We start from the raw sequence: 16192 nt of genomic DNA, 5'->3' as shown, positions 1-16192 counted from the left end.
AAACTTAAAAAAAAAAAAAACCTTTATAAACAGACAGACAGAGCAGAGATCAATGTAAACTGTCTAAAAACCCCCTCACATTTGAATTAACCGTTTTTTGTTTTGTCTGTTTGTTTCGGATGTAGCTGTGTGGGCTTTGTAATTACCTCAAATTTAAATTAATTTGGATGTGATTTAAATGGTTATAATATATAGGCTGCTGCAGTATTACCATGCTTTGAAGAATGTAAAATTGAAAAATAGCAAAAGAAAAACTCAATGAAAGCATAGAGAGAGAGAATTTTGAGTTTGCCATATTAGCTTCTCCGGCTATGTCATAGCAAAAAAGAAAACAGATCAAAATTACCACATTTTATAAATATCACTTCTCTATATTTATAAAAAAAAAAATATTCTAACAATTAAAAAAGTCATCAACAGCAATAAATAATACACAATACATTAATACATTAATACAAAACACATTAATAATAATAATAATAATAATAATAATAATAATATATATATATAATATATATATATATATATATATATATATATAATAATAATAATAATAATAATAATAAATATAATAATAATAATAATAATAATAATAATAAATATATAACAATAATAATCATAAATATATAATAATAACAATAATACATATAATAATAATAATAATAATAATAATAATAAATATATAATAATAATAATAATAATAAATATATATAATAATAATAATAATAATAATAATAATAATAATAATAATAATACATATATCATAATAATAAATATAATAATAATAATAATAATAATAATAATAATAATAATAATAATAATAACAACAACAACAACAGTTTAAGGTTTACTTCTGATAAAAATGTTAACATTTTTCATTTAAAGAACAATATTTCATTTAAAGTTCAAATAAAAATGTTGGCTGATAACATTAACAATAGAGCAGTTTGGTTTCTGTTGAAATATTGACATTTGGGGGATTCCTCTCCTTTGAGTAAATCTTCATGTGCGAGTCTCGTGTGTCCGATAGCATTTCATGTTTTATTTTTGTAGATTACTTCAAACAATTCACATTTTCTGTAGTTTTATATACAACATCTAAGTATTGAACTAAAAGTATAATAATAAATAACCAGCATTTCTTTCAGTGCAGATTATGCAATGTATTTCTTCGACAGTTTCGACAGTATTTCTTCTTTGAGTGACATCTATCATGGTGTTAAAACAGGATTAAAGGATGGCATCAGTGTAATTATGATGCCTTCAAGTCAGAAATGCCTGTATAATGCTGTCTATTTGAGTGACTCACTATAGGTTTCGGAACAGACATTTACTTTGCATGTAAATATTCCGTTGGGTTTTTGTAGATGTGCGTGAGTTGATGCCAGTGCACATACTCTTATGAAAAGGACACAGTATCTGATTCGACATGCTTAAATGATGATGAAAAATGTGGAGCTGCTTTTATTGGTGTATTTCACAAGAGCAGAATCTGACTAAACTTGTCCGTTACTAAGAAACGGGTGGTGCATTGATTTACTGCATCAACACTCGCGCTAGTAAATCATTCGCATTGAGATATGGGGCCAGCGAGTGTACAAAAAACAAAGACATTGCAAAATGATGCATAAGATACAATTGTTTTGGCAGATTCAATCAGAGATATTCTTATGAAATGTCGAAAACACATTCTTAACATATTTTCAGTTTACTGGGAGAATATTAAATCCTGTTTTAAAGGAAAATACAGTTTCAAACTTATAAGGCAACCTATTATGCAAAAATCACTTTTATAAGGGCAACAGTGTGTAAATATATGGTAAAAATGCATTAAATCTCTATTTTTTATAATCAGACTTGATTAAAACGGTCTGCAGAAACACTTTGATTGACATTCTCTCTTTGTACGTGTCATCAGAGGGCAAAAGCCCCGCCCACTAGTGACCATCTTTCCCTCATTAGCATAAACAGCTTGACAGTCTGATGCATTCTCACACACATTGTCACTTTTTCACACAGATAGCGTTAGTCCTGTTTTGAATCTGACACTATGCTGACGAATAGGCATCTGTGGCTCCTCCCTCTTTTGAATAGAGCGCAATCTCATTTGCATTTAAAGCGACAGTCACTAAAATGGCGCATTTTGGCTCAAAGCCTAAAAGGATTAGTTTCAAAGTGTTACAAAACATTATTTATGGTGTATTATGAGCTGAAACTTCACACACACACTCTAGGGACATCAGGGACTAATTTTATATATTGTTAAAAGACCCATAATAGGTCTCCTTTAAATTAGTTTGATATTTTTGCAATTAATTCTGACATTTTTAGTAATTTCTCAGTGAGAACTTAACATATGCATGCAGTTGACATGACTTATGAGCTTCACTATAGTGTACGCATAATATGCTGAGATTATGCAGTCCTGTCTAATCACACAATCAATCATAATCATCTTATGAACAAACGCACGATGCACTATAGGCCAGTCACAATAATCAATATATAGACTTATCGCACAACACATGGTCAATTTTGGTGATGCAATATATATCGCACATAAATAAAAACCAATTCTAGCAAAATACTTAGCTGATTACGCTACCTCTCAACCTCTATTAGAGATGTCAGTGTCAGTATGGTTAAAAAAACACTAGTATTTATTATAAATTACTATCAGTGCTTCACACACATAGACTTTACTTGGGCGGGCCGCCCAGGTATATTAACGGCTGCCCTAGTATATTAAGTGACATGGTTTCTTTTACTATTATCATCCTTTTATACTTTTTTTGTATCCGCCCAACAACCAAACCTCTGCGATCGATTAAGTAGTGAAAGATCTTCTCTCGTTTACCCATTTCGTTGTGTGTGCACAAGACCTGTCAAAACTCTACAGCCCCACAGAGACATGCTTTTTTAGAACTTAATTTCACCCAGCCCAGGTTTCTAAATCTCCTAAAATGCCCAGAATTCAACTTTTGCCTTCGCTTTCTAAAGCTCACATGTGTTTTTGCATTACGCTTTTCACTTAAGCCTACTTTTGCTTGGCTTCGCAGCTGACTGTGCATGCACAGAGTGAGAGAAACATTAAATAATTATTTTTTTTTTAATTTGAACAACTCACTATACAAACTTTACTATATACTCGAAGAGGATCAAATGACTGGTCTAAACTGGCTGCAAAATATATGTACACCATTAGTAACGGTTAATCAATGCATTCGCCCTATTTTAAAATTGTAATTGTTATCATTTTTAGAGATAACGTCTGTTTTTATTCCTTTTTCTGTAAGTTATTTCTCATTTGCTGATTATTTTATTAATTTGATGATGTTAATATATTACATCCTCTACTTTATATACATATCTAAAATGCTTTGGCATTCAAGTTTGCATTGAACTTGAAAGAGAGAGAAGCAGATTTTATCCTGTCAGTGGGTGCACATGGCTCTTGAATAGCAGAGAAATTAGCAAATAGTTTTTTAACTTGAACCCATTGAAAAGAAACCGTGTATACAGGGTCATAATAAATTTAATTATTGTTAAAAATGTAATGATGTTATGTTTGTCGCATATGGTTAACTATTTATGTGATGTGGGTAAATGGTGTGTTTCAATCCGGCTACCACCGCAAGTATATTTCCAACCTGTGGGAAGCACTGACTATAGTAGATTTTCATGTGGATGTCTGACAACTGAAAATATATCTCACAGCCTCTGTTATTTTTTACCTTACACTTTTTTTTTGTTCACTTTTATTACTGTTTATTTAGGATATGCGTTTTTAATTCTGATGCCTGATTATTAAACTGGTAAAATGACTACAATTAAATGAAATATTCTTAAGAATGAAATGTAATGTGTTGTTTGGAAGAGTGTGCTTGCATTGTGATGATATTATATTGTCATTCTGGCATTATAAAATGAGGGATATTAAAATGACAATAATATCATTTTTCACAATACATTTTAGTGCAATAGATCATACAACAAAAAATAGACATCATGACAGGCCTAATGTACTAATGTATTCCCCAAAAAGCCCCTGTGTGATTTACAACTTTAATAAATGTTGGCGTTAAACACCTTTTACTAGAAACAACACAATGTCAGACATCAAGGAAGACTCCTAGCACAGACGTTCACGTAATTTTGCCTTTTCCTCCTTTGGAACTAAAACAGAAAGTGTAAAGGATAACCAACTCCCCTGATAAGCCATTCCTGTCATTGCTCACGTTATTTATTGTGCTTTAATAGCCTTGTTAAAATCAGTCCAAATAAACCATCCCGTTCCCCACGTCCAGCCAGATCTCTCTCACATCTGAAGGTCAGGGAATCTGAAAGGCCACAGACGAGCAGATACTCAGAGTAACCGCAGTGTTTTCAGATCATGAGAGCGTCTCGCCACACATACACAGCATTCACACACTCCGAGACATTATAGAGTCTCTTTTTTTTATTATATAAAGGTTTAATCGCACATTATATATTTCAAAAGTGAACAGCAGAATTTAAAAATATCATGCTAACAGGAACACTCTTCATTTCTGAAGGTAAACCGTTGAGTTTTACCATGGTTGTATCCATTCAGCTGATCTCTGGGTCTGGCAGGAGCACTTTTAGCTTAGCTTAGCATAAATCATTGAATTGGATTAGACCATTAGCATCTCACTCAAAAAAAAAAAAAGAAAAAACATTGTTTTGGTATTTAAAGTTTGACCATTCTCACTGCAAAAATAAAATAATAATAGTGTTTTTCTTGTTTTCTTACAGTTTTTGTCTTGTTTTTAGTACAAATGTCTAAAAATAAGCATTTTCTAGACGAGTAAAAAAATATTGTCTTGTTTTCAGAAATAATGAGTCAAAATTAAGTGAGTATTTCCTTAAAACACTGAAATAACTAAAGGCTAAAATAATGTTTGTTTTGGCTTTGAAATAAGATCATATTGCTTACCCCATTGGCGGGGTATTTTGGTGCAAGTGTGGGGCTTGGTGACTATTTTCAGATGATGCGCAATATTGCGACTGATAGGAATACAATAGGAACTTTTCATTATCTGTCAGTCTTAGTACATGATGTAACTACAATTAATGTGCTCAATTAATCCCACAATGCACAGCAGTATTGAGTCTGCAACTCATGCACATTCACGGCTTGAAAATACCCATAATGCAAATCACCCTATTCGCACATGAACACTTGAGTTTACTCGCTTCATTCACGTCTCAAATTCACTTCACAATAGACACGGAATCACATCATGGCTTTTTTCTGCCCTGTGACTCTAGTTTTGTTGCTAAATGGCTAACCGGGTTTTTTAATCGAGAGATAAGCTGTGCTTTGTGTGCTTTAGGAAGGATGAAAAACAGCGTAGATTCATTTGGCACCTGTCTTGAGTCCACTAGATCCTTTCAGAGGTGCACCCAGCTATGAGAGTTCATCAACTCCTCCAGAAACTATACACTTAAAAAAAATGATTCAAAGATGATTCCTTGGATTTACTCAATTTTTTGACGTTGAGTGGTTGTAAACAATTTATTTGGGCTGGATTTAAACAAACTAATTAAGTTGAACATTGTTAAATTTAATTTGTTTGTTTAAATTCAACACAAATAAATAGTTTGCAACAGTTTTGCATGCAACACTTTTTCAGTGTACCTGGATGATGGAAGCATTCAGCGGTGCTTCCGACTGAGCCAAGCCCAGTTTATTGAGCTGTTCTTCTGTGTCTGCAGGAAGATTCCCCCTCATAGTCACCCATACGAGAGCAAGCTCCTGATTGGTTAATGCAGCACGAATGTCCACTAAAATTCAGATTTTTCAACTTGAGCGAATCGCACAATTCACACATGCGCCAGACGTGCAAACGCTCAATTAGGGCGAATCGCGTCGATTTGTGCCACCTCATTCATGTGATTAGCACCGCAGGATGTCTATTCGAGTATCTCCATTGACTTAACATGTAAATCACTCGTGCTTGATGCTTCATCCGCATCTGGTATGAACGCACCATCAGAGTTCGCACGCTGAATGAATTTCCGTGTTTGACCACAAGATGTCATCTAAAGCATAATCTGATCAGTGAAAGTTTCTAAATAAAATATTATTAAATTAAAATAAATGTCTGTCTATCTGTCTATCTATCTATCTATCTATCTATCTATCTATCTATCTATCTATCTATCTATCTATCTATCTATCTATCTATCTATCTATCTATCTATCTATCTATCTATCTATCTATCTAATCTGTCTGTCTGTTTATTCATTTATTAAACAATAAAGGACAAAAATTGAAAATCTAGATCTAATAGATTTATCAAACAGTAAAATACAAACAAAATGACATCCCTTCAGTGCTCAAACTCACTAACTACAGAAGAACCAAGCTTTAAACAAGACAATTATCAAATCTTTTGGGTTATTTTTGAATGAGATGCTAATGGTCTAATCTGATTCAATGATCTATGCTAAGCTAAGCTAAGCTAAAAGTGCCCCTGCCAGACACTGAGATCAGCTGAATGGATTTAAAAATGGTTAAAAAAAACAAAACAATAAAAGACTAACCTAATCTAATCTAAGGGATTTATCAAACAGTAAAATACAAACAAAACAGCATCCCTTCAGTGCTCTAATTCACTCACTCGTTTCATTCACTCCTTTAAGTGGACTGAATTAGTGGACTAATGTAGGGCACAATGGGGGAATAGGGGTGATTTCGGATACAGCATGTCTGTTCCCGGGGCCCCAAGCATTTGCCTGTTGACAAGCGGCGCCTCTGAGCAAACATTCTTCTGCAGCTCCTAAAATAGAGCGTTTGTGTTTTGTCTAGGAACGAGAGGAAAGGACGTATTAAAATATCATGTTGACAAATTGGCTCTCCGATGCTTTTAGGGAAAAAAAAAGAAAGAAAAAAAAATCTCCAAATCTCCCATCTTTTACTAGAGAAACAAAGCAGACTCTAGCTCATTCCCTGCAGCGCTGAGCTTTCCTTATTTACGGAAACAATTACACACAGAACAAAGGTTCTGGGAGATCCTGAATATATATATATATATATATATATATATATATATATATATATATATATATATATATATATATATATATATATATATATATATATATATATATATATATATATATATATATATATATATATATATATATATCTCTATCTATCTATCTATCTATCTATCTATCTATCTATCTATCTATATATATATATATATATATATATATATATATATATATATATATACACACACACACACACACACACACACACACACACTGCTTAGTGCTTACTAACATCTATTAATGTAGAGTTAATGCTTAACAAATGATGAATGATCTATTTGCTAGTGCTAATAAATAATTCATAGTGTTCAGTTATCATTAAACTGTTACCATTGTGTAAAAGTCTTTCAGATCCTGTTACACTCAATAACCTCCAACAAACTCAAGTCAACTGCAAGTGTTTGCTGAACCACTTGAAGCCACTTGAACGCGTTCACAGCTTCATTCCTTTGAGGACTGAGGTTTGTTTTCACCATAGTAATGCTAGAATGCATTTGGAGTATGTAAAACAGAACTGTGTGCTCTGAAGAAGCACATGTGCATCCCAATTCACCTACTATACTTGTACTTTTACCACCTTAAAGTGTGTAACTTATTTGTGGATAAAAAGTATATACACTTTTGAGTGTGTAACACGAGTACGCTAGCTTTTGGACAAACTATTTCTTCATTAATGGACCGTTATAATATGTTGCTTAGTTACATGCCTGTCAATCATCTTGTCATCATCCACATTCCTTTCATATTCATATAAAGAAGCAGCAGCAGGTTACTCTGCCTTTCATGCAGAGAAATCTCCTCAGGTGTTTGCAGAATTATGCATATAGGAGTTAATGTCCAAACACGTCTTTAAAGTAATTCACATTGCTGTTGCTGATGAAACATAACACAGAAAATGTGAAATAAATATATTCCAGAAGGCTAGATATATAAAAACAAAAAAACATTCAAACATCATTATCAAAGCGTCTCCACTTAAATGTCGGTCGAGCATCCGCCATGTTTGTAGTTTGTTTACATTTTTTTTTAACCCATGTCTGTAGTTCTAATTGAATTAACGGAATATCAGTGGTTAGAGTAAGCACGGGTTTGCATTTTGAACGTCTACCAGAAATAGTAAACCATCTGGGTAATTTTGGAATACAGTGCTATAGCAATTATAGAGTTATGTTGTAAAAATAACCCAGCAGTCAGCTTTATTTTTGATGCTTTAAAGCTGTAAAGACCCTCACTACACACTTTATACACTTTTCACACACAGGCAATAACATTTTCACATGTTTCTCTCTTGTTTAAACACTCCCAAAGTTCAAACTTTTGTAGAAAAATAAGTCCAGTATTATAGAATGAAACCAAAGACCCAAAGCTGTTATCAGGCGCAAAACGCTGACAATCATAAATCGCTATATATACAAGTTTTAGGAACAGCAAATATTAACTCGACTTCTAGTTGATCATTTGGTATCAGAAGTGTCTTATATGAAAGGTAAAGGCCTCTAGATTACACTTATTTGAGCACAATAAAATATGATCATGTCTTGATTATTAATGATTTCATTAGGACAGTAAGGTCTGACTCTGCTTAGACTAAAGTCTGCTCACTGAACCTTCAATAATGTCCAGTATAGAATATGTGCTCATGCTGCAGTGGAAACAGAATGAATATTGTGTCTGACTCCATCATGAGCTTGGAGGACTGCATCCATACATCTCTGACATGACTCAAATCACTGATTAATAAAGTCATCTGGAATGGCGAAGAAAGCCTTCTTGCAGGACTCCCAGAGTTCATCAAGAGTCTTTGTGTTCATCTTCAACGCCTCCTCCTTCATCTTACCCCAGACGTGCTCAATAATGTTCATGTCTGGTGACTGGGCTGGCCACTCCTGGAGCACCTTGACCTTCTTTGCTTTCAGGAGCTTTGATGTGGAGGCTGGAGTATGAGAAGGAGCGCTATCCTGCTGAAGAATTCACCCTCTCCTGTGGTTTGTAATGTAATGGGCAGCACAAATGTCTTGATACCTCAGGCTGTTGATGTTGATCCTCCACTCTGCAGATCTCTCGCACACCCCCATACTGAATGTAACCCCAAACCATGATTTCTCCTTCACCAAACTTGACTGAATTCTCTGAGAATCTTGAGTCCATGATGGTTCCAGTAGATCTTCTGCAGTTATGGTGATGATTGAGATGCAGTTCAACAGATGATTCAGCAGAGAAATCCACCTTCTGACACTTTTACAAATGATCAACTAGAAGTCAAGTTAATATCTGTTGCTCTTAAAACTGGGGTCGACGACAAGACAACAATACTTTAGTCAGATATATTCATACATATTTAATATGCGTGTCGTACGCATCTCTCCGAGAGCCAGATTCCGGGACAAAGGCTCTCTGTGGTGCAAGTCCTGGCCCATGACCACGGTAATATAAACACTTCAACCTCGCTCCAAAAGCAACTCTGGCAGCTGCGCCTCGGCCTCCACCACAGATGAGATTTCCAGCAGGTCCCCGGATGACTAAGGATCTGTCCTAATTGTGCAAGGCAGGCTGGGGAAGTGGAGGCGGCATTTCTGACACAGAAACACTGATGCAGAGCGAAGTTTCTAAGAGAATCCAGCCGGCAGAAATCAGTACATGCTTTACAGGAGGCCGGATCAACAAAACATCCCTTAACCACTTCTGAAAATCTGACAAAAGTGACCATCTCTTCCTCATTAGCATAAACAGCCCTGACTGAGAAGCAGCCGTCCATTATTAGAGTTTTGACCTGCTGAAGAGAATGTCAGCGAGTAAGAGGATCCTATTTTGTATTAGATATAAAGCAAACCCTTAAGCAAACAAAATAAACAATAAATACAGCCTGAATATATCAAGCAAAACTAAGTGCTGTCTAGTAAGTGCGGATGAACTGGCAAAGCCTTTATGATGTCTGTATGAAACTCCAGCATTAGTTTGGCTCAGCGTTGTTCTCATGAAGTTAAGTGTGTTTGTGTTTCTGCATCAGGCGTATCATCAGGTCTCGACACATCCAGGGTGCGGCTCCAGGGATCCGTATGGCCGGAACTCAATACAGAGTGATGAAAGAGGAAAATATTACAGCTAGTCCTGCACGATTCAATTAGTTTTACTTTTTCCATTTATTGTATTTTTATTTCACTTCAGATAACAGACATGCTTTCTGACCAACAGCTTTAGTCTTAGTTCACAGAGATAACCTTGCGATACACACGTACTGCGCTCGTGTGGACGCCAGCTGAAAATCCTGTATTCGCAGAAATCAAGATCAATGTTGAAGAAGCTCCAGGAATGATCCAGATGGCCCGAGTTTAAGCAGAACTGATGGGTGAGGCTTTCTTGGCCAAAAATATATCCGGCAACAAGACGCATTAACTGTGTGTGTCTTGTTTGGATTGCATCTATCTGTACTTCCTCGAACAGATGTATGTTTTTTCCTGGTGGAAATCCTTTGGTAATGTGACCTCTAAGAGCTAAATTAAAAGCAACATCCTCGGTTTATATTTTTTTTAATTTACGCCAACATGTAACAGCGGCCGCAGCAGCCCTAATGTGATGTTTTGAGAACACAAAATTACAATTATAGGCCAGGACTTGATTTATTTAGTTTTTTATTGGACACTGAGGAGATCAGAATGTTGGTAAACCTAAAGGAGAGTTTGACAATAGACAAATATTAAGCGTGATGTCTAGAGCTGTGGAGCTTCTTTCATATATATCATATTATATTATAACATATAGGTAATGTAGCATTTTTTTAAATGCATCTTTCTCTGTTTCTGTCAAATTTATTGTTGCTTGAACCTATTTGCCTTTAATACATTAAAACAATGCTGAAAATATAAATCCAAGCACGGTTCACTCCGAATGGTTATAAGAGATAAGACATTGAAGACAGGAAAGGCAACAGATAATTACAGGAAAAGGAAACGCAACTGCTCAGATAGCAAAACACGAGCAGCATAAATCAAAGTCATATCAAAGTATTTTTCAGGTCCATTTTTGAAGCCTTTCCAGCACTTTATATGTGCGGCAAATTGCATTTACATACTTCATCACATTATTTAAGATTATTATTATTAGAATTAGAATTATTATTGCATAATAATGCAATTATTATTTTATTCTACAGTATGATATGCATAGTATAGTATGGTAAAGTGTAGTATGGTACAATATTATACAAGTTAGTATACAGTAGCATAGTGTGTTATGGTACAGTATGAAATAGTATGGTGTAATATTATTATATAAGCTAGTATAGTATAGTATAGTATAGTATAGTATAGTATAGTACGGTAAAGTGTAGTATGGTACAATATTATACAAGTTAGTATACAGTAGCATAGTGTGTTATGGTACAGTATGAAATAGTAATATGTAATATTATTATATAAGCTAGTATAGTATAGTATAGTATAGTATAGTATAGTATAGTATAGTATAGTATAGTATAGTACGGTAAAGTGTAGTATGGTACAATATTATACAAGTTAGTATACAGTAGCATAGTGTGTTATGGTACAGTATGAAATAGTATGGTGTAATATTATTATATAAGCTAGTATAGTATAGTATAGTATAGTATAGTATAGTATAGTATAGTATAGTATAGTACAGTAAAGTGTAGTATGGTACAATATTATACAAGTTAGTATACAGTAGCATAGTGTGTTATGGTACGGTATGAAATAGTATGGTGTAATACTATTATATAAGCTAGTATAGTATAGTATAGTATAGTATAGTATAGTATAGTATAGTATAGTATAGTACAGTAAAGTGTAGTATGGTACAATATTATACAAGTTAGTATACAGTAGCATAGTGTGTTATGGTACGGTATGAAATAGTATGGTGTAATATTATTATATAAGCTAGTATAGTACAGTATAGTATAGTATAGTATAGTATAGTATAGTATAGTATAGTATAGTACAGTAAAGTGTAGTATGGTACAATATTATACAAGTTAGTATACAGTAGCATAGTGTGTTATGGTACAGTATGAAATAGTATGGTGTAATATTATATAAGCTAGTATAGTACAGTATAGTATAGTATAGTACAGTAAAGTGTAGTATGGTACAATATCATACAAGTTAGTATACAGTAGCATAGTGTGTTATGGTACGGTATGAAATAGTATGGTGTAATATTATTATATAAGCTAGTATAGTACAGTATAGTACAGTATAGTATAGTATAGTATAGTATAGTATAGTATAGTATAGTATAGTATAGTACAGTAAAGTGTAGTATGGTACAATATTATACAAGTTAGTATACAGTAGCATAGTGTGTTATGGTACAGTATGAAATAGTATGGTGTAATATTATTATATAAGCTAGTATAGTATAGTATAGTATAGTATAGTATAGTATAGTATAGTATAGTATAGTATAGTATAGTATAGTATAGTATAGTACGGTAAAGTGTAGTATGGTACAATATTATACAAGTTAGTATACAGTAGCATAGTGTGTTATGGTACGGTATGAAATAGTTAGGTGTAATATTATTATATAAGCTGGTATAGTATAGTATAGTATAGTATAGTATAGTATAGTATAGTATAGTATAGTATACTATAGTGTGATATTTTTTTAGTTTTCCCAGAGATGGGTTGCAGCTAGAAGGGCATCTGCTGTGTAAAACGTGCTGGATAAGTTGGTGGTTCATTCTGCTGTGGCGACCCCAGATTAATAAAGGGACTAAGCCGGAAAAAAAAAATTAATGACTGAATGAATTTTTTTTAGTATAGTTTGGTATGGTATAGTTTAATATTATATAGTATTGTATAGCTGATATAATATAGTTGGTATGGTATAGCATTGTATGGTATTTTACAGTATAGTATAGCATGATATTATATAGTATAGTATAGTATAGTATAGTATAGTGTAATACTATATAGTTTAGCATAGTATAGTGTAATGTATAGTATAGTATAGTATAGTATAGTATAGTATAGTATAGTATAGTATAGTATAGTATAGTATAGTATAGTATAGTATTTTACAGTATAGTGTAGTGTAGTGTAGTATGGTGTGGTATGGTACAGTACAGTATGGCAACATTATATAAGTCATGTGTGCTCAATCCTGTTTCTGGAGATCTACCTTTCTGTAGAGTTTAGCTCGAACCCTGGTCAAACACACCTGCACCAATTAATTAGGACCTGAACAGCACTAGATAATTACAGGCAGGTGTGTTTGATATGGGTTTGTATGTGTTGGATATGGGCAACTGAAATCAGCAGGAAGGTAGATCTCCAGGAACAGGGTTGGTCACCCCTGACATCAGTAGTATAGTATAGTGTAATAGGGTATGGTATAGTAGAGCATATTTAAAAGAATAAAATTGATGGCATGTACTCTCTTTAATGTCATTTACATGCATATTAAAATGTAATCTTTCATCTTAAATTCATATATATATATATTTTTAAATAAAACACAGACTTACAGACTCCAAAACTTATATTTTGTGCCAAAACAAAGAGATTTATTTCATTTTACTAAAATAGTTAATCATTATCACGCGTTTAGTAAGATAAACTATTATGAAAGCAGCACAAAAGATATGTATCGAAAATCTAAGCACGTTTCAAAACTGCAGATTAAATTTTAAGTGTTTTCTAGGACTTCCAGCACCTGAATCCTGTTTAAGGTGTCCATGGCACAGCGATGGCATGTACTAGACAACATGCAGAGCACTACCAGCTTAAACAGCATGTCTCACAACTAAAGGGTTAAGTAGAGTCTGCGTGACACTCACTTTGGAGATGGTTAGAGGCATGCTGAAGTCCTTGCCGCCCTGAAGTCTGAAGCCCCACGGGGAGGGTCCGATCAGGGACACGCTGTAACTGCTGCTCATGGTGAATACTGACAACGTCCAATTCACTGCCTGACAAACACAGCAAAGACACGCATTGAAAAGAGCACCGAGCAGGCAGAGACAAAAACACAGTCTACTGGGGGCTGTTCCACAGATTATGTGACATTAGGGCTGGGCGGGATACAGCTGAAGTCAAAATTATTTGCCCTCCAGTGAATTTCTTTTTCAAATATTTCCCAAATGATGTTGAACAGATTCAGGAATTTTTCACAGTATTTCCTATCATATTTTTTCTTCTGGAGACAGTCTCTTGTTTTATTTCGGCTAGAATAAAAGCAGTTTTCAATTTTTTAAAACCATTTCAAGCAATATTACTTTTAAATTGTCTCCAGAACAAACCACTGTTATACAATGACTTGCCTAATTACCCTAACTTTACCCTAATTACCCTAGTTAAGCCTTTAAATGTCACTTTAAAGGCCACCTATGGTAAAAAAATCTACTTTTCAGGCTGTTTGGACAGCCATATGTGCATGTATGGTGTTTAGACTGTCATATTGGGGTGATATAAGCACACCCAGTGCTTTTTTTTCTCAATTTAACAACATAAAAACGGTGGACCAATTGGAGCGGTTTTCAAACCGACCGCAACTTGACGTAGGAGAGCGGTCCCCCCGCCCACCAATATTGATTGACAGGCGCGTCATCATATCCTCAGTTTGTTGATTAACGTCCGCCATTTTCAGCGTGAGTCGAGGCGATATCACTAAAGGAACACGCTAGCTCTATTTTTAGATGCAAGGCTCATTGGGCTCAACACAAGATCAATATTCTCCACATTATCGCTCTAATCGGAATTATTGGTTGTATCTTTAGGTAGGTTTGCAAACACGTGTACTTCTCATTGAGTCTACCTTATACTTCAGCCGTTTGCATTTCTCGCGATCCCAGAAGCTCCCTGTGATCTTAACTAGCATGCGTTTTACAATTCTAAACATCGGTTTCTATCAGGGTACACTCAAGTCGATGGCTGGGCGCTGCGGACCGCTGCAGAAACCGATGTTTAGAACTCAAAAATGCGTGGCGCGACGATTCGGGACACTTCATGTTTCTGCCGCGCCACAGAGAGTGTCTGGTGTGCCGTGTCGCGGCTTCGAGCGGCGCAGATACTGTTGGTTGGTTGCTGTTGGTTGTGCACCTTTTTACCAATCAAGTGTGTCGGCACCATTATAAGGACACAGATCACTCTGCCTATTCATGCCAGAGTCAAGTGATTGACAGGTAGTAATTTGTGTGTAACTTATCTTCATTTATTTATGATTTGGTTATGGGTAAAACAAAGACCATGCGGGTCAGGTTATTAAAACGGTGGGCTACAAATAATTAATCCGTTACAAATTAATTATTCATAAATAAAGAATTCACTGCTGCCTACAACGACGATGCTATCGTCCACATTAGACATCGTACGATGCCAAATTGGTCGACATCGCCCAACCATAATGTAAACAAAAACAATGATCACAACATATTTCCGGTTTTACATTTTTAATTTCTAATAGCTTCTGAGAATCCAAAAAGAGCCACATATTGATAAATAATGTTATGAGAGCTGTTTTACCATCAAGTTATGATTGAACTGCCTCTTGTTACAGTCATGAAATGTTTAATAACAAGATGACCAACATCAAGACAACATGACCACATTGAAATGGTCTATATCTTGGTTATGTCAAGTATCATAAAGAAGTCATAAAGATATCTCCATCAATGTCATCTTTGCGATTAAAACGGCATGAGGGAATGACACTTAATGATAATTGTCAAACACTGTGAAATAATGCAGGGTTATACACAATTCCTTCATGTAGTCCCAACACAAATTGATTAAGTTACACTAATGGTTCTGACAAATGTATGAGGATTGAACATAAAACAAATAAGTTGTCCCAAAACAAACCCAAGAACTGTGTTGATTCGGCTCATTTTAAATAAGTAGCTTGAACATGCAGCAAAAATCCCTCTTTGGAGTTCAAGCATGCAGAAAATCTTCATATTCATGTCACGATTATAAATCTATTAAGTCAGTCTTATGAACACCCCTCCAAAAATTATTGAAAGAATATCTTCACATGTCCAAAAACCTTTGACCAGCAGCGTTTATTAGATGTCGATGAACATTCTTCATTCATTCATTTTGTTTTTTGACTTAGTCCCTTTATTAATACAGGGTCGCCACAGCGGAATGA

The 16192-nt window shown here is 34.5% G+C and overlaps 1 protein-coding gene across 1 annotated transcript in view; it reads right to left on the bottom strand.

Moving 5' to 3' along the window:
• pdlim5b (PDZ and LIM domain 5b) overlaps positions 1-16192 on the bottom strand; it is a 117152-nt gene that overhangs the window by 82520 nt on the left and 18440 nt on the right. Inside the window, exon 2 of the mRNA XM_056466377.1 lies at positions 13884-14012. Coding sequence (XP_056322352.1) covers positions 13884-13982 — 99 coding nt within the window. The 5' untranslated portion in view covers positions 13983-14012. The remainder of the gene's footprint in view (positions 1-13883; positions 14013-16192) is intronic.

The sequence above is a fragment of the Danio aesculapii genome, chromosome 10, assembly GCF_903798145.1.
Source record: "Danio aesculapii chromosome 10, fDanAes4.1, whole genome shotgun sequence".
Classification (NCBI taxonomy): domain Eukaryota; kingdom Metazoa; phylum Chordata; class Actinopteri; order Cypriniformes; family Danionidae; genus Danio; species Danio aesculapii.
This window is presented reverse-complemented; position numbering and strand designations above follow the sequence as displayed.